Genomic DNA, 20512 nt, shown 5'->3' with positions numbered 1-20512 from the left:
TTTTAATCTAATCTTATGTTGAGATTACTGTTTTAATTATAGACTACGAGGAGTGCTGTTAACAAAGGGTGTTTAAAAAATGAATGAACTACTTTACTATGAACTAAAATAATAATTGACCCCTCCGTGGATGTCTCAGAGGCCAGAGATCTGCATAATCTCGGACTCAAATCTCAGTCAACGCTAGCTGGATGGTCCAGTATAGCTTCTCTTGGCGTTTTATCGCGTATTTGGGTTCTTTAACAATAGATATGGTTAAGAGGTGTAGTCACGGACTTTATAATAGTGACGACAGGTATCCTGAAAGGCTAGTTGGTGGAGTTCAATTCGTACCCTTTCCAAAAACGAAGACCCAGTACGAAAAATGTCTTTGATGGCTCAAACTTTGTGTAAGACCGCATCATCAACTGAATCCATCTAAAATCAAACAACTCGTAAATCAAGCCTCGCCTTCTTTTCCTTCATACGGTGGTTAACAAACGGCTATACAGATACATATACAGATTCTGCACACAAGTGTGATATCTAACACGAAAATAGGAAACTGTCAATGAGGAATTCGTCTTTGGGTTATAATATATTATATTATGTGGCTTCTCGGTCTTCCTCTGACTCTGGAAAGATCTCGCGCTAATCAATGGTTTCTCCGTCAATATGCATGTAAATACCATTGAAATACCCCTCGCTGAAATACTTGAACCCTGCTGTCTGCTTTTCAACGATATTTCACTGTTAGCTAAGAATGCGAGTGAGAAATCAGCTGGTAAATCGGACAGTTTCGCTCTATTCCTTTCTTGCTGCGCCGATATTTTTCCTTATTGTTTGTCTGACGTCAGCGCACGTGGCGTGACGTCACTTCAGGAGGCCTGGTTAAGTGCCCTGTACGGAGGGGTCAATTCAGATTGAATAATGTGAAAAAAACTTAGAAGCAAAGACAAAAAGAGCATACTAGTACATTAACCTTAAAATGGCTATCAACGATATTGAGTAAATGCTTTTTTAATGGCAGAGGTGATTGATGTCAATTGCTAAACATGCTCTAACTGACCTACATTCAAACCCATTTTGCCTGGGCGGATGGAGGGGCCGAGTCTGCATGGCAGATCCGTCAATCATCCTCCCCCACTTGTATTTCCTGCTACCAGCCCAAGGAACAGCCGTCAACTGTGGGGGCCACTCATTTGAAATTACTGATGTCCAGTGTGTAACACAACATATCCCCGCATCCTATCATGACCTTTCTTATCAATCAATTTTCTATAACACTTTTCCTGTTCAGGGTTGCAGAGTGTGAGAGCATTTCCCATCTGACTTTGAGCGAAAATTGGACTCCACCTTTTTGTTGCACGTCGTACCAGTATCGTGTTGGGGTATTTTGAAGTAAAATATACCATGTTTTTAATGAGTACTTTTTCTTCATCTTTTCCTTTCAGCTTGTCCCGTAAGGGTTCGCCACAGCGTCTCATCTTTTTCCATCTTAGCTTATCTCCTGCATTTTCCTCTCTAACCCCATCTGCCCTCATCAGTGACTCACATTTGAAAAATGTGCGACGAGTGTGGTCAGTCATGCCCAAGATATAAAGTTACGAGTGAGGTCCACCAGTCATGCCCGCAGATAAAGTTGCGGGTGTGTACCCCTTTAAGAGCAGAGGGGGGCGGTGTCAGGTAAACTAGGAAGTAGAAGTAGGCTGAGCAACAGCTGTTGTTAGACAACGTGTGCGTCCGTGTTTTTTTAAAAAAAAAAAAGGATGACGGGCTGTGGTTCACTGTGCTGGATCGGTTTTCATGTGCGACAGGTGCGCATTTGCGCACTGGCGCAGTTTAAAGGGAACATTGGTCAAGACTCCACAAAGTAAGCGACATATTTCAATATCTATGTATTTCTACTCGTAACAAATTTTATAGACGTGATTTTTCGTGCTTGAGTGTGCTGATTTGCGAGTGTGATGGCGCGCGGCCGCATACGTGCCCGTCAAATCACAGTGACTGTCTCATGTCTTTCCTCACAACATCCATCAACCTTCTCTTTGGTCTTCCTCTCGCTCTTTTACCTGGGAGCTCCATCCTCAGCACCCTTCTTCCAATATACTCACTCTCTCGCCTCTAGACATGTCCAAACCATCTAAGTCTGCTCTCTCCAACCTTGTCTCCAAAACGTCCAACTTTGGCTGTCCCTCTCATGAGTTAATTTCTAATCCTATCCAATCTGCTCACTCCTAGCGAGAACCTCAACGTCTTAATTTCTGCCACATCCATTTATGTTTCCTGTTGTCTCTTCAGTGCCACCAGCTCTAATCCATACATCGTGGCCGGCCTCACCACTGTTTTATAAACTTTGCCCTTCATCCTAGCGGAGACTCTTCTGTCACAAAACATACCAGACACCTTCCCCCAGCTGTTCCAACCTGCTTGGATCCATTTCTTCACTTGTTTACCACACTCACCATTGCTGTGGATTGTTGACCTCAAGTATTTGAAGTCGTCCACCCTCGCTATCTCTTCTCCCTGGAGCCTTCCTCTTCCCCCTCCACCCCTATCATTCACTCTGTTTTACTTCGGCTAATCTTCATTCCTCTTCGTTCCCAGTGCATGCCTCCATCTTTCTAACCTCCTCCGTGCCTTCGCTGCAGATCAATGTCATCTGTGAACATCATGGTCCAAGGGGATTCTAGTCGAACCTCATCTGTCAGCTTATCCATTACCGCAGCAAACAGGAAGGGGCTCAAAGCTGATCCCTGATGCAACTCCCACCTTCACCTTAAATTCTTTTGGCACAGCTCACCACTGTTCTACTGTCCTCAATCATGTCCTGTACTATTCTAACATATTTGTCTGCCACACCAGATTTACGCATGAAGTACCACAGTTCCTATCGTGGTACTCTGTCATGGGCTTTCTCTAGATCCACAAAGACACAATGTAGCTCTTTTTGACATTCTCTGTATTTTTCCACAAGCATCCTCAAGGCAAATAATGCATGTGTGTTGCTTTTTCTAGACATGAAACCATACTGTTGCTTGCAGATGCTTACTTCTGTCCTCTTTCCCATAACTTCATTGTGTGGCTCATCAACTTTATTCCTCTATAGTTCCCACAGCTCTGCAAATCGCCTTTGTTCTTGAAAATGGGAACTAGCACTTTTTTTCCCTCCATTCTTTAGGCATCTTCTTGCGCACTTTTTTAAATGAACAATAGTTAAATAATTAATAAAGCCACCCACTGTTACTGTATTCAAATGGTCAACATCTTATGATAATTCATTATCCATCATTGTAAATATTTTGTGGATTCTGTAATATTCAGTGATGAAAGTCCTCCGGATTTTCCCAGAATTCCGGATTTTTAAATTTTCATGAAAATTGCTCTGGAAAATTGAGGAAAAATTTGTTAAAATTAATCCGGTTATTAGTTGACAACATTGAACGAACATGTGTTTGAGTTAGTTGTTTTGATTTCACTAGCGTAGCCATGTTGAGACACTAACGCTACTAACAGTAACGCCACTCGCATTCTCTCAAGACGTTGCTTATTTTGTGTGGTCTTGACATTAATTTACGTGTTTATTTCATAAACGTCAACTAATCAAGCCTGCTCCAAAACAACCGGTATTCACCTGGAAACAGGAAATGTAAGTTAACCATACTGAGCAAATACGAAAGCGCATGTTCAGAACTGCTTCACGTAATGCGAGCGCATTTACGTCGAAAGTCATCACCATCATGAGCCATGTCAAAGGAAATTCACTTACACCAGGGCGGCTCATTGGGTCGATTGCGAGGCAGTGTGACAGCGTTTAAAAAAAACAAAAACAAAAAAAAAAGACGTTCGACTATCATCCACCTCGTCGCTTAATTCAGGTGTGGCAAATACGTCGAGCGGATGCACATAAAGGCGCGTTCCGGCCTCCTAATTACGGCAGTCCCGTGGTGCGTGCCCCCCCCCTCACACACACACACACACACACACACAATACGTCACAATTGCCGACATGAATGTTTGTCCCAATGTATCGCTAGCTTGTTGCCACTAACTCCGATTATGTTGAAGTAAACTTTCAGCATCTGCAAAACCTTGCGAGAATAGACCGTGTTTATTCCTTGACAGACCAGTGCATTTAACTTTTATTCCGATAACGTTTGTCAGATCAAGAATTTTTACTGATGAAGAATTTTAAATACCATTTTATATCGTGTTCTACTATCAGTTGAAATTGGAAATGATCATTTCTGAGTTTTAAATTTTAGTTTTCTATTTTAGTTATGTATTTATTTTATTTTTAATTTACAGTTATGTTATATTAATCCAGTAAGTTATTTTAAGGATTTCCTTAATTACACCTGCAACTTTATCTGCGAGCGTGACTGACCACACCCGTACATTTTTCAAATATGAGTCACTGTGTGTATGTGTGTATGTATATGTGTGTGTGTGTGTGTATATATATATATATATATTATATATATATATATATATATATATATATTAAAGGCAGCTGATTATACTATTAGTATTACTAGGTCTATATCTAAGATAGTGAGCAATGTGGTCGAGTGTATCAGTACAACGCAACGTCACAAGTTTGAGACTTAAACGTTAATAGTAATTACTACAGATCAACTTCTTTAACATGTTTTGCTGTACGGTATAGAAATTCTAGGATATATTTTCGTGTATATTCTATATCGATACTATAATATGTATAATGTGGGGAAAAGGACAATTTTAGATGTCTTTTTACTGAATAGTTCACTTAATTCATTTGTCTTCAGATAAGATGTCATATTTTAAGCATATTTTAATGACAAATGTGATTTTGTGCTATCCAGTGATAGGGGGATGGGAGGCAAAAAAATCTGGGCTTGGCCCTTGGAACTTCTGCCCAATTTTTTTTTTTTGGTCAGGACTTAGAAATTTTACTTTCAATTTTTGTCTGAATTTTGTTCACATATATTGCCAGAATGCACCACAGCCATCCATTTTTTCCCTCCTAGTGCTCGCATTTGTATTTTCAGGAATTTTCACGAAAGTCCACTTTCATCTCTAAATATTGTATGTAATTTCGACAAAGCCAACGAACAGACATCTTCGACTAATAACTGGCTTAGGCGACCTCAATTCCAGATGAGCGCTTTCTGGCGTCGCAGTTGCTTTATTGTTTATTCTTTCACCTTTCCCTGTGCACAGAATCCCAAAGCTGACCGCAGTTATTTCATTATTAGTATTTTTTTTAATGAACAAAGTGTTGACCATTGAGTATTTTTTATTTCTTTATTATGTTGACCACAGATGTGCGACTTAAATGATGGCAGGGGCTTTAATTTTTTTGTCAGCCCTTCGTGGTGGCTACATGGAACTGTAATTTTCTTGGTCAGGTTTTCACTTAGCACAGTTTTCTGCCATTGTGTCATTACTCTCTCTCTTCATGCTGATTTTCCTCACACTGTCACCAACTCTTCTTCTCTGGAGATCATCTGGTGCTATAGTAAGCATTGTCTGCCATCTAGTAGTGAATGGTATTATTACATCCTAAAACTGGTCACTCATGGTAAAATGAAATTATATTTTGAATTAATCTAGGGGATTTTCCGAGTGTGGGCATTGGCCACGTTTCCACATGTTCCAAATTTCAAAAGGAAAAAAAATACCACCAAATTTGCACAAATTAATGTTAAAATTCCCTTAACCTTCTCTGGACCAAATAAAATTTTGCAGAGAGAAAAATCTAATACTTTCAGAAAATGATATTCTGGACTTAAAATTTTCGATTGTATTTAACCTGTTGCAAATTTGCAACTCCTGCCCGGAAAGGGTTAAAACTAATTGAGGGACCACATCTAGTTGTATTAAAAGTATATGAATATACCTCAAGCAATCCTAACATGAACTTCTTCTCCTCTCCTGAGTACCGATGACCACAAACACATTATTTTCCCCCATTTTTCCTCTTGTAATACAGTCAGTGCAATCCAATCGTGTTGTCATCCCCATAGTAGGAAGTGTATCCAGTCGCATTACGGTTGACAAATGATCATAAAAATGGGATGGTGTTGGAATACAAGATGTTATTGCAGTAGTTTGACACGGTGCAATCGGGAAAGAGCAAATTTATCATTTCTGATCCGTGCCTTACGTATCATCTTATCTTAGCCATCTTGTCTCTGAGATGCCACCAACTTTATTGCCAGTTAAATCTTTACAGTAGTACATCAAAAGACACGAAAAACACTATAATAAATACTATATTACTGTATAAAAATAAACCATATTTTGGATTTAGATATACTGTGCCTGACGTCGACGCTGAGTAAATGTCTTCTGCGGATCATTCACCGGATCGGCGAATTATAACAAAAAAAATACTCAGCTGATCAGCATAACGTGCCAATTATCGGCTGTTTTCGATCAGGCCAATCAAAATCACCATAAAGTCTAGTTTTCATTGACAGTTTGTCTATGCGTCAGCCCTGCAATTTTCCCAAAGTAGGTGACTCTCTATTCAAATACGGGCATGGGTCCTTGCGAGTTTTCTTTGCATCCCGTTTTAATTCATTAATTCATTTGTAACATTCCAGAAGGAGCTATTGAGTGAGAATTGCTGTTCGAAACCAAAAATTGCAGCAATCTCGTTTCTTTTCGGGTATTGTCCCTTAAGACTTTTTTGGGATGTCCTTTAATGGTAAATAATTCTAGCCAATTTCATATCGACTGGGGAAATAGGTACCAGGGGCTGACTCCCCCATCCCCCCAACCCCACCCCCCACCCCCTTTTTTTTACTACCAAAACACACCAAAGAGGAAAGAGCCACCTGACTTTGTCATGAGACCCTGAGAGAGCCTTAAAAAACATTTAAATGTCACCTTTGTTGCGTTATAAGGCAGGAGATGATAGCTGTATAGACAGCAGGTGGTGCCCCTAAATCACCCCTCCCTCCTTCCTCACCTCCCACCAATACCTCCATCACCTCCTCCTCATTTTCCTCTTCATCACGTCAATCTCGCACTTTCTACAATTTTGACCGAGATAACCATGTTGTTATAACGCTAATAAGTCAACCAAAGACATAAGCTCTGTTTAAATGCAGTTCATTCAGTATGCTCTATCTTGGGTTCGCTCCAGAGTAAATAGATCAGAACATATTTCTCCAATTTTAGTCCCTACACTGGCTCCCAGTCAACATTAGTATAGACTTTAAAGTTTTGTTATTGATCTATAAATCACTAAATGGTTTAGATCTTGAATACTTGAAACACATGTGAATAGAGTATAAACCCATTAGGGTTCTGAGATCAGCCAGGTCAGAACTGATAACAAACCACAGAGTCCAAAGAAAACATGGTGACGCACCATTTAGCTCCTATGCTTCAGGCAAATGGAATAAATTGCCAATAGAATCAGTTACCCCCAACTCTCGATGTTTTTAAGTTCAGGTTCAGAACTTTTTTTTTTTCATGCTTTTGTTGAACATTTACACTTTTAAATGCATTCCTTCACTGTATGTTGCTCTGTTTTTATTTGTTTTTAAGTGTTTTCAAAATGCTTTTTCTTTAATGCTTCTGATCATGTAAAGCACATTGAGTTACCATGTGAATGAAATGCAAAAAAATAAATATAAGCTTTTACTTTAAATACTGTAGTGTATACAGTTTGACCCTCAAAGTGATTTGTATTATTTTCTATGGTGGAAAACTGCAACAAGCAGAAAATGGAGGTTGCTGTTGGCTCCATGCTAAGGAGAGTTAAGGAATTGTGACAGTTTGAGTCTACTCAGGGATGTCGTCGTGAGGTTTACTGGTGTCATGTGTCCTTGATCTGTCTGAAGGCATTTCAGTCAGCACTCAAGGATGCCACTTATGCTCTGATTCGCTCAGCATGAAATAAAACGGATAGCTGCAAGGTCATGAAAACAAAGTGGCATCTAACACATAATGCTACTATTAGTAGTTGTAGTAGTAATGATAATATCCATCCATCCATCCATCCATCCATCCATTTTCATAGCTGTTTATTCTCATGAGGGTAGCGGGAGTGCTGGAGCCTATCCCAGCTGTCATCAGGAACCCTGAACTGGTGTCCAGCCAACTGCAGGGCACGTGGCCATGACAATAATCACACTCACAATCACACTTAAGGTTAATTTAGAGTGTCCAATTAACAAATGCATGTTTTTGGGATGTGGGAGGAAACTGGAGTGCGGGGAGAACATGCAAACTCCATACAGGTGGGACCGGAATTTGAACCCCGGTCCTCAGAACTGTCAGGCCAACGCTCTACAGCTGTTCCATCATGCCACTGTAATAAGAATAATAATAATGACGATCAGTGATACTGGAGTGTGTTGAAAATCACTACATGCTGATGGCGACACATCATAATGGTATAGATGGTAAATCAAGGCTCAGGAGAACAATAACCGTGATTTTTAGTGCTACCTTTTAAAAACAAAGCTTGAGGTAGAAGAACGCATGATTCTCATTTCTCTGATGTCCTCTTTAGCTCTTTAAAAACACAGACAAGTGGAAACCCAGACTATTGTAACAGCCCCTGTGTCACTCAGTAAAGCGGAAATCAAACAGCAACCGTGTTAGTTTTGGGGTTGACAGTCGGTAGGATAACACTCAACATACAATTGTCTGCTGCAGCTGCTTTGGTTCATGATAGTTTCACCAAAATAGAACCAAGCATGGCATCAAACCAGTGAACTCCTTTACAACAGATGACCTTAATATATTCACAACCCCCCAGTTCGTGTTCTCGCTGCATGGATCTTGAAATTTTAATTTGGTAAACACATTAGCGGCAATTATTGAATAGGAGCTGTACGGTACATTGTGTATCAGCACACTTTAAGCTGTTACATGTATTTTTTAAAGGTACAGCAATGTTTGAGTCTCTATTTAATTCCCTAACAAAGTGGGCGTCCGCCCTACTCCCAAGCAGTTCGTTATTGAGCTTTCAGGTGGAATTTCATGAGGAACCTAAAATTACCTACAGTATAACGTGTATAAATGAACTTAATTTGCCATGTAAGCTTTTCATTCTGTATGTTCAAAACGTGTAACTCTAATCTTTGCAATTCCAGCCCTCAAAGCCATATTTTTTGAGGAACATGAAATTAGGGAGGCAGGTCCACCATAAGAAGACCCACAAGAAAAAAAAAAAAAAAATAAGGACGCACATATTCTTCCGTTTCCAAAGCCATCACATTATGGTTGCCATTTCCATGGTTCCTCCAAAGACAAACTCCTCTTAGAAATGTTTTCCAATTGCTACTAAATTTGAACCACATGTAGTAGACAAATGCACTATTCTAAATTGTGAGGAATTTTTTTCGAGATCATAGCAGCGAAGCCTGGTGACAGGCCATAAAACACTGAACTCGAGGGACAATTCCTGGTGATGTGTGCTTAGTAGTAATGAGCTCATGAGAAAAGTCCTCTTGATATCCTCACAGATTTTGTTTTTGTTGTTGATAATCCATCAGCCTCTTCCTTCCTTCGAGGAGCCGGCGCTGCTGTTTCTTACTTCTCAGTCCCGTTGCTGTGGTTACCCTTTCCGCGAGTACACAATGGTGCGTCGGTTGCGTAACTATTGTGGCCCACACACGCGTGTACACACATACTTGCACACACAAACACACCGCTGCTGTGTGGGCAGGGAAAACTGCAAGCTGGACTCCCACACCGCTTACTAGCAGCAAATTACACACGGTGGCTACAATATTAACATTAACTACACTTCCACCACCCAGTGAATTCCAGTATAAGAGCTGTATCTCTAAATCTGCTTTTACAAAGATAGTAGAATAAAATAACTCTGAATTCCACCAAGGCCAAGACAATTGAACAAACACTCTTATTTAGCCATCTGTTTGCTAGTTTGTACGTTACTTCCTGGTTCCTGCGTGCAAGACTATAAACGGAGAGCCCACACCATAGAAGACAATTCATAATTTGACAACAGCCTTTGGGAATAATGTGGCCTTAAAAACGCACAACAAGGCAGGCCAAAGTTTTTTTTTTTTTAAAACGAGGATAAAAGTCTTTCTTTTACAAGACTGAATCACAATTTTAAATGAAACTTAAAAATTATCCCTCAAATAAAAAGGTGTTTGGCAAGAGGAACAAATATTCCACTGGAATTAAGTCATTCTTTTATGCATCTTTTTCTTGTAATTATTAATTAGTTATTTATTTTAAAAGAAAATGTCAATTTGTCATCTCATGTCAGTCTTCCAAAAAAAAAGATTTTACTTCACAAAGTTGAGATTTAACATGAAAACAGTTATAACTCTACATAAGTGGTTTTGAGGGGGCTTTTTTGGCATGCCCTTTTTTTTGGAGATTCATTTTTCCAATTTTTTTTTTCTTTTTTTTTTTACCAGTTGTCATTTTACAATGAAAGACCGTTTGAACCAGATTTTACTTTTTTTATTGAGCTCCACGATGATTGAAATCATTAGCCAAATAGCATAAATGTCTGTCATTTTTTAATATTTTCAGAAAACGTGAAAAAAATGAAACCAATTCATCAAACAAAAAGAGTCCAGTTGTCTTGAATCCACTCTTATGAATTACCAAAACCAATGTGACTGAGAATAAACACAGACATAAAGTCCTACATGTTGGCTATTTTTTATTTGATATTTTGACATGGACAGTTATGTCGTGTGCTTTTTGGGCTATGTAATTTTCTAAACAGCAACTGCAAACAACATCCACATCATCTTATATTGACACAACTGTTGTATTGGCTTCAATCTTTTGACATGAAGTTTCGGGGGGACAAACCAGTAGAAAAAAGTTAATGTTCACTGAAATAATCATCTCACGTGTCTGGCCAAAGGAATGTGTCATCCGTCATCTGGCGTATGGGTAAAAATGCTGTAGAGGAAGAATCTGGATTAAGTGCTGACTATTTTTTCATAACTGGAGAAGTGGGAAAGGAGTTGCACAAACCATGGCTGATATTTTCATCATTAGCACTTTAACACGTTCTGTGGTAGTGATGAGCAGTTTGGCAGTCATCTTTGTGAAATATTCCTTTCCAAGATGAAGAGTGACAACACTCTGATCACTCTGCATTCATTGCATGTATCAATTCATATAAAAAAAAACAAGAATTTCAGTTCTTATGAGTGAATATCGCACAAATCAGTACACCACAACTGACCGCACATTTGGTGCTTTGAGAGGTTGAAAATCATGGCAGAGAGAGTGAAACAGTCAAAAATGTGGTTGCATTTCTCAAAAGTTGACTGACGGTAACAATGCACGTGGTCATTGGCAGTTCTTCGGTCATTTAAATAAAAGCAACTTAAACATTAAGCACCTTAAGATGGAGAAATGCTCCATTTTCGATTGTGTAACGGAGCGGTGCTCAATGGGTCGATCGCATGACGGCGTGCCAAAAAAAAACCCCAAAAACACGTCAGCCATTGTTGATCGTTGATTGTTGATCGCTGATGCAGTCTCTTTGCAGATATTCTGCGTTGCATGCAAAAAAAAAATAATCCAATGCAAACTGAAAGTATACCATTCAGCTATTCAATTTGTGGCGTTTTGCAATGTGATTCAATGAGTGAGGGATGACTGGTTGTTACATTCAATGGCACAATTCACATACGTACAGTAAAGAATGAAAAGAAGCCACTGGTTTCTTTTAGGCTGCACACGGAACTTTTTCTAACAACGACCGCTGCTCTACCACACTTGTTCCTCTTGTTCCTAGCTTACCTTACACCTGCCCCCTACCCCCAGCTCTTAAAGACCTACACTCATAATTACAAATGTTTCAGGACTTACGCAGCCTATCAATGTCTTTTATAATGACGGCATCCAGCACCGCTGCTTTAGTTCACATCACAGTCTGGGCAATGTAGAGCAAAGATGAGCTAGACATGCTGCTTATGTTTACTTTCGATATTAATGGAGAAAGTTAAAGAAGAAATGCTCTTGTTTTAAGATGCAATGATTGTCGGAGTATGTGATTACTCGAAGTAAAAGGGGTTAAACTGGATGAGATTTTCTCTTTTCTAAGTGAGAAAGGTCTGGTCTGAAGCCAAAGTAGAAAGTGGTAGATGAGATGGTGTGTAATTTTAAAATTCCATCTTGGAACAGTCTGATCAAGCATAAAAGCACAGACAATACACTGCACAAAAAGCTAATTCTGTATTTTATATATATATATATATATATATATATTATGTTATCTGAAATCTAAAAAGCAGTATATGATTTTAGGTAGCATGGTGGCTCAGCTGGTAAAGTGTTGGCCTAATAGTTCTGAGGCCCGGACACACCTGTGTGGTGTTAGCATGTTCTCCCCGTGCCTGCTTGGGTTTTCTCCGGGCACTCCGGTTTCCTCCCACATTCCAAAATCATGCGACATTAATTGGACACTCTAAATTGCCCCTTGGTGTGATTGTGAGTGTGGCTGTTTGTCTTGATGTGCCCTGCAATTGGCTGCCAACCAGATCAGAGTGTACCCCGCCTCCTGCCCGTTGACAGCTGGGATAGGCTCCGGCACTCTCCGAGAACCTCGTGAGGATAAGTGGCAAAGAAAATGGATGGATGGAAGTGTATGTTTTTGTACATCTCACCACACAGCGTGTAGGTCAAATCGCACTCATTGTGTCATCCTGCATCAGTTTGCAATGGATCACCATCACATTTGTGAAGCACTGCCAACCGGCCTTGATACATATTTAACCCTTTTGGGCTTTTCAACAACTTCTCCTCTTTCACACCGAGGCACCAAGAAGCCAATAAATAGGTGGCTCACAGTCACTTCCTGATGTTTGGCTTTATGTAATTTTTCTTTCAGCAAAAATAGCTTCAAAAACTTTTTATGTCCTGAAAGTATGGCAATTTTAAGACCTGGCAGATTTACATTGAAGTCAGTGGAAATGCCATTAAACCACCCCAGCTCCAAAACACCCATAAAATTAATGAGAAATAGCACTCTACAATATTTTACTTTATATAAACAAACTTCTAACATTGTAAATGCAATATGAAGGATTAAACCCTTTGTGCATCACGACTTCACGATTCAATGCTGCTTGTTGTGAAGTTTGCTATCCCCATCTAGAGCTGATAAATTTTGCTCACATCTAAAGACATCAAAATGGTCAAGAGGACAAATACTCAAAACACGAGGTACCACTAGATCTGTTTTTGTAGATGTGCAATGTTCTTTGTGCTGATTTGCAAGTTGTTATTCAAGCAAAGCCTTATTTTGATCAGCACATTACAAAACAATTTTTTTAATGAATAGGGGAATCCCCCCACACTTGCATAACTCTTGTAAGTGTGTGTGTGTGTGTGTGTGTGTGTGTGTGTGTGTGTGTGTGTGTGTGTGTGTGTGTGTGTGTGTGTGTGGTGTGTGTGTGTGTGTGTGTGTGTGTGTGTGTGTGTGTGTGTGGTGTGTGTGTGTGTGTGTGTGTGTGTGTGTGTGTGTGTGTGTGTGTGTGTGTGTGTGTGGTTGTTGGTTGGTGGGAGGCGGGGAATGTAGAAATAATGACAGACGAGACTTTCTATGCAGACAAAGGTGGAGAGACTTTTTTTTTTTCTCTCAAGGGGCGAGATAGCAGAATGCAGGCTCAAGTGTCCTCGTTGGCTTTGTTGTGACTTAAATCAGCGATAGGCCTTCACACTTTTTGGCCTACTTGGCAGAGAGGAGGCAGGTGGTGGGAAAGAAGCAGGTTATTGCTGTTTTGGGTTGGGTGTGCTGCATCACTTAACACTGCAGGATGGTGGCTCGTTATTACAACACATTTTACCAAAACTGTACTGTGAACTATTCCTGGGGTGAGGAACCATTTCTTTTTATTTATGAGCTGCTTATCCTCACAAGCGTTGCGGGAGTGCTTAAACCTATCCCAGGTAACTTTGGGCAGGAACCGGAGTACAGCCTGAACTGGTTGCCAGCCAATAGCAGGGCACATAGAAAAAATAGCCAACTCACAATCACACCTAAAGGCAATTTAGAGTCTCCAGCTGTTGGATGTTTTTGGTGATGTGGTTGGAAACCGGAGTGCCTGGGGGAAACTCACTCAGGCATGGCAGAACATAGAAACTCCACAAGGGCGGGGCCAGGATTTGAACCTCAGTCCTCAGAACTGTGAGGCTAACGCTGTAATCATTCGCCCTGCTGTTAGGGACGAATTGTTTATTATTGCTTGTATTAATAATTTTCATCATAAATGCCAACTACATTATCATTCACGCACCCACTATATGAGATGTTTTGTGGAACATGGGATAGAACTCTCAGATAAAATGTTTCAAAAAGGAATGTGAAGGGAAATTGCCCAGATAGAGCCCATGGATTTAAAGAGGGAAATGTCCATTTCCTCACCAAAACTGCAACACCACAGTCAGGCTATGACTGGCATTACTTGCCAATAGCATCCGTAATGTGCCACCATTAACACAGTAAACAAACAGGTTAAACACAGATTAAATCCTGGAGGTTTACGAGATCCACATTTATGTAGATTAAAGGCCATCAAGGTATTTATCCATCTAGTTTTTGCCCTTAATTCCAGCATTACTATTACTACTAATACTACTTGTTATTCTTTACATTACTCCTAGAATAATGAATATCATGACGTCCTAATTTAGATTTACTCCAGTATCAAACATTAATGCTCCACTATAAAACCTCAAAAGACCAGTATCATATACCGATAGAACAGTATCAATTATTGATGCTCCAATATCAAGTATCAGCCTACCTTAATCAAATGTTGATACATATGCACCTAATAGAGGTACAATATCAAATGTCAATGTACCAGTATAAAATATGGATCCACGACTATCAAATTTCAATATCAATTGACGTTCACGTATCAAATATCAATGAACCAGTATCAATTATCGTTGCTCCTGTATCAAATATCAATGCTTTAGTGACTAATATACATAGATGCTCCACACTCAAGTAAAGATATTTCATACTGATTTATCATTTCACTTATAATAAATCAAACACACATGGAATTTGAAACGCCAACATCAGTTATCGATGCTCCAGCATTAAATATCAATTCACCTGTATGAAATAGCAATACAGCATCAGATATGGATGGATACACCAATTTCACATCAATTTTCCTGCATGAAATATTGATACAATAATTGTCTAATAATACTTGAGCTGCTCCGGCTGACAAAGATGATTAGGAGCGATTAGCATTTTGACTACAGGTTGTCGAATCTAACAAAATTTGCAGTCATTAATCATTAGTGTTTCCAATTTTATCAATTATTAATTAACAACCTTCCATTTTAAACTCTACAGACCAGCACATTATGTTCCATCTTCTCCAAAAAGTCAGCCAAGAGAACACAACATTCTTTTTAGCCTCCATCTTCTCATTCGCTTAGCTGGCACATGAGTCATTATGCCTTTCAGCCAGGGCAAATGTTCAGTGTGTCTACTTCATTGGGCTTCTATGCATCACAGAATGTGCCTTTATTACAGAACCTAGCGCAGAAGTGGTGTTCCCATTTAACAGTGCAATAGGGGCTTGCATCACGGTACGTACAAATTTAAATCATGGAAGTTTTTGATTTGCCTCAGAATATTGGGACAAATGGGGCAGTCCTTTCATTGCACATCATCCAACTGTGCTATGATTATTATTTTTTTTAATTTAATGTTTTGGAAGCATATCCAGAAATGGAATGATCCAGTCTTGCATCATCCACCCATTGAATGATGTTTAGTTTTTGAAGTGTTCCCCACGACTCAAGAATTTAAAATACAATATCTACTATTTCTAGAAATGATTTTTCTATCCATAATTCCATCAATTAATGGACTAATCAGATAAGTATTTTCAATTAAAGTTTATTACAAGATAAATGTTATCCTATGGCTATTTATGAACTGACCAATGTTGTTTTTTTTATTGGGTAGAGTTTAATAATTAAAAACAAATGTTATATCACAAGAGAGGGAGTGATGTAGGACTCGCCCACTTTTTTCAAACTGAGCTTCTCCCTGGGTACAGATTAATGCAAAGGATACTACTTTGATAATCACAGAAAACAGTGTTGCTAATAAGTTACCGAAAAACCCAATGAAATGTCTAGCGGTGTACCTATGACAGTGTTTCAGGTACAAATACCTGTATGCCAATTGCAGGTTGGGCTGAAAATAGTGGTTGTTTTTATAATAGATTAAAAGGACTAATTTTGTATAAATTAAATAATATATAAATATTTTTTTTATGATTCAGTTACTGATTTGATCCTGCGACATGTCACAAAATAGGGAAAGACTTTTACATTACTTTCCAAAATAAAAGCAGATGTTTGCCAATGTCTTATTTTGATTTAACACAGTCTGCTTTCATTCAGGACTACAGAAAGAATAATTTAGTTGTTGCTCAAATCAGAGCATTTGGACATTAAAGATGAACAGCGGCTCGAAACTATTTATCGATTATCTAAATAGCTGAATAATTTCATGACTAAATAGTTCTCGATTAATTGTCACACTTCAGAGGGCAGTAACTATTGAATCTTTTGAGAATCCATTCCTATTTATTCCACCCAAAAATCAACCACCCAAAAACAGAGTATGTTTTTACGACTAAGGAGGAATATGAGTTGAAGTGAATGAATGGAAGTACCTATTATATGCCTCATTTTATATGCAGATAAGTAATGAGACACCAACAAAATTTGACTATGCTAAGCAGTTACCGTAGCAATTGCAATTTGGATTTGGATGCTCGTGAATACCATTTTAAGTCAACAAACGCAAACTACCATTCAGCTTTTTGTGCATCATGTCATGTACATTTTACATGTAAGTAAAAGTGTCTTAAAATCCCTCACAGATAATGCTTCAACAAGAATAATCCACAAGAAAGCTTTGAGCGGATCTGCCTGTTGGGTATAATGAGCTCAATAAAGAAGAATCCTGTTCCCATCTTCTTGATTTCTGGCAGACTGGGCCTCTCTAGTACATAACGTCCCCCCGTCGTTTAAATGAGGAATACCTAAAATGTTGCTAAACTCTAGCATGGTAGAGGTAATATTCATGGATAATACAGCCTAGTGCTTCTGCGGAAGTTCAAAATATTCTTTTTGCTCTTTTAAGAAAGCGTTATACCTTAATATTGTCTTTAATTAAAACCCATTGCACCCTATTTTAATGAACGCACAAACTATTTACCTTACTATACAAATAACATCAGCAATTAATTTCAGTATGGAAAGCAAGAAGACTTTTTTTGTTAACTTTTTTGTAGTCAACCACTGGAGTTATTCAACTTTTTTCCCCCCTGACCTAGCTTTGTGTTAAGTTTTGGAAACATTCTTCCTCGTCCCAGAATTGAAATAAATGCTACATTTCAGTCATCTCGTGTCATCCAATTGTTCTTCTGTTTGTGTTGTTATGCAGTAGTTTTGTGAACATTCCCCAATGTGACCCAGATTCAAAAATGGTGCAGCATCCTAATCTTCTTCAGTCATGCCATGATTAATAATGGTACAGTCCAGTCCATGTTTCTTTGGTTATTTTTATATTTTGGAAAATCTTCCATCCCAGCGTTTATAAAAAAAAAAAAAAAAAAAAATAGTAATATCCAGCCCTCTCGTATCTTCCATCATTGCTGTGATTTTTGATCAATTTTGTGTTACATACTATCACAAAATGTTTAAAAAATTTTGTCATCCATTCATAGTATGATTTAGATTGAAGTTTGGAATTATTTACCCCTTCACCATAATCCAAAAACTGTACAGTTCAGTCATGTCGCATTGTCATTAAAAATACTACATTTTAGTCCAGTCATCCTACTGATTACAAAAATATAAACAGTTGCCACTGTGGTTACTTTGTGCTGATCTGGTAAATCTGGACTTCTTCTGTTCCCCTGTTGGCAGCGGCCAGTTCGCGGTTGTTCGGCGGTGTCGGCAACGGAATACAGGCACCGAGTATGCTGCCAAATTCATCAAGAAACGGCGTAGCAAGTCAAGCCGGCGCGGCGTGACACGGGAAGACATTGAGCGAGAGGTCAACATTCTGAAAGAGATCCAGCACCCTAATATCATCACACTGCACGAGGTCTTTGAGAACAAGGCCGACGTCATCCTCATCCTGGAACTGTGAGTTAGCGATTTTTGTAAAAATGCATTTATAGTTTTATGTTTTTATGAAACGTTTTGCGAACAATTTGTTACAAACTTTTAGTTTTGTTTTAGTAACAGCACGTTTTTTAGGAAAATGAAGTTTTAGTAGCCTGTACGGTGGAACAGGTGTAGAGCGTCGGTCCCATAGTTCTTAGGACTGGAGTTCAAATCCCGGCCTTGCCTGTGTGGTGTTTGCATGTTCTCCCCGTCCCTGTATAGGTTTTCTCCCACATCCCAAAAACATGCATTCATTGGAAACTCTAAATTGCTCCCATTTGTGATTGTGAGTGCAACTACAGACAAAATTTTTCCGGGAATGCTTTTCTTAACCTGCATCTTTTGTTAGTAGAAACTTTTGTAAGTAGAGGTACCAGTGTACTTTCTGGATATCTCTGGTAAAAGTTTAGTGTTTATGAAAAATGTGATCCAAAAAAAGAAGCATATACACAGTTATTTTCCTTGGGGGATCCAGAAAAATTTCATATATACACAAAACAGTTGCATACATGTATTTATGCGTTCATATATCTTTATTTCTGGAATAAACTGATGTAGGAATCATCAGAGATGAGTAGAGTAGTCAAATTTGGAACTCAAGTAGGAGTACTGCGACTAGAACAATGTAAATCAAGTAAAAAGTGGTCTTCCAAATAATTAATTGAGTAAGGACGAACTCACTGGGAAAAAAAAAAGTATTCAAGTACAGATTTAATGGTAAATTTAATCTGCATGAGCATCATACAAAATAGTCCTCTTCTTATGAAATAAGTCCATTCCGGTGGTTCTTTCGTAACGTGAGTTTTTGATAAGTAGAAGCGCATTTTACATGTAAATACCCTAATCCCTTCCAAGTCCCCCCCTGCTCAAAATAAGATTTCAAATTACATAATGTGATGAATAATTAAAAAATAATGTTTATTTACCTTTAGTGTTGGACGACTATGCAAAGAGAAGGATGAGTGATAAGCAAAAGGCATCATGAGGGACGGAGAAGGAGGAAAACATTTGTTACTTTTCCAATGTGTGCTAGCGTGTGACAGCGCTAGTGTGATTCAGTGACAGTCAAGTGTCCAAGGAAAACGAAAAGGAGCATGGGTATAGATTGACGTCCCTCCTAGCCAATGGGATGCCAGGAAGATGATATAGGATTGCCAATGGGAGAGCAGCTCTATTGCACCACACAAACAAAGATACAGGATGTTTACGTTCGGTGGAATTTTAGGGCTAGGAATCCAAGCGCCTATTTTTGCCTTTCGTATCCTGAATTTTTCTTCGTAACTAGACAATATTTTTCTGAGGAGGCATTTCTTAACCTGAATTTTTCATTACTAGGGCTAATCGTAACTAGAGGTACTACTGTATTACATTTTAATCCTACACAAATGGGCCACGGCCAGCAGGTTGTCCAACCGTGGTTTAAGCAAACACTAATCCAAATATGATGCAACCTTGAGCCTGTTTACTGTTTTTCTATTGTTGTCCATTGATGCGTTCAGTTGGCACAATGTCAATATCAGAGCTGCTTAAAAGCGACTGAATGCACTGTAATGGACCTGTGTGATCAGATAAGCAGCGCTGAACTCCAATCAAAAGAGATTTATGGCTTTTTAATTATCTTTTTAGCGTGGCCGGTGGAGAACTTTTTGACTTCCTGGCGGAAAAAGAATCTCTGAGTGAGGAGGAAGCAACGCAGTTCCTCAAGCAGATCTTGGATGGAGTCTTCTACCTGCATTCCAAACATATCGCTCACTTTGACCTCAAGGTAACAGAGCCACACTCCTGTTACAAGTTACACCTTGTAAAAGTATAAATTTTTTCATGGAATTTTTGCATTCTATTTAAGTAAGATTACCGCTTATTAAATTAAAAAAAAATTACTTTTTTTGCTGGTAATATTACACACAGCTTCATTCTCATAAAATTATTACTTCCAAATGAAACATTCTTATCCGATGAATGACTTTTTATGGTAATGGTCCCAGTTAATTGGTAGGATTTTTTTTTTTTTAATTGCTACTGTTTATGGGAATATTACAATTTAATTCTCGCAAAATTGCTATTTATATTTTCGAAATTATGACTTCTTTTCTGGAAATAAAACACCATTCTTCCAAAATGACTACAAATAGATGGATCCAATCTACTTTTCCTCACAAAGGTCGTGGGAGTGCTGGAGCCTATCCCAGCTCACATAAAACTTGTAAAATGCCAAGTTTTTTTCTCAAAATTAATTTCTGTAGAAGAAATTCCAACTTAATTCTTTAATATTGTCTTATTTTATTGAAAATACCACTTATTGTAAAATTACTTTTCTCTAAATATTTTGACCTTTTCTCATAAAATTTTTATGAATAAA

At 38.6% G+C, this 20512-nt stretch overlaps 1 protein-coding gene across 2 annotated transcripts in view; it reads left to right on the top strand.

The window, feature by feature from the left end:
• dapk1 (death-associated protein kinase 1) overlaps positions 1 to 20512 on the top strand; it is a 49224-nt gene that overhangs the window by 2425 nt on the left and 26287 nt on the right. For both annotated transcript variants that reach the window (XM_061816209.1, XM_061816208.1), the window contains exons 3-4: positions 17911 to 18132; positions 19780 to 19918. In XM_061816209.1, the coding sequence (XP_061672193.1) occupies positions 17911 to 18132; positions 19780 to 19918 (361 nt within the window). The remainder of the gene's footprint in view (positions 1 to 17910; positions 18133 to 19779; positions 19919 to 20512) is intronic.

The sequence above is a fragment of the Syngnathoides biaculeatus genome, chromosome 4 (assembly GCF_019802595.1).
Source record: "Syngnathoides biaculeatus isolate LvHL_M chromosome 4, ASM1980259v1, whole genome shotgun sequence".
NCBI lineage: Eukaryota > Metazoa > Chordata > Actinopteri > Syngnathiformes > Syngnathidae > Syngnathoides > Syngnathoides biaculeatus.
Note: the sequence above shows the minus strand (reverse complement) of the source record. Positions and strands in the feature narration are given on the sequence as shown.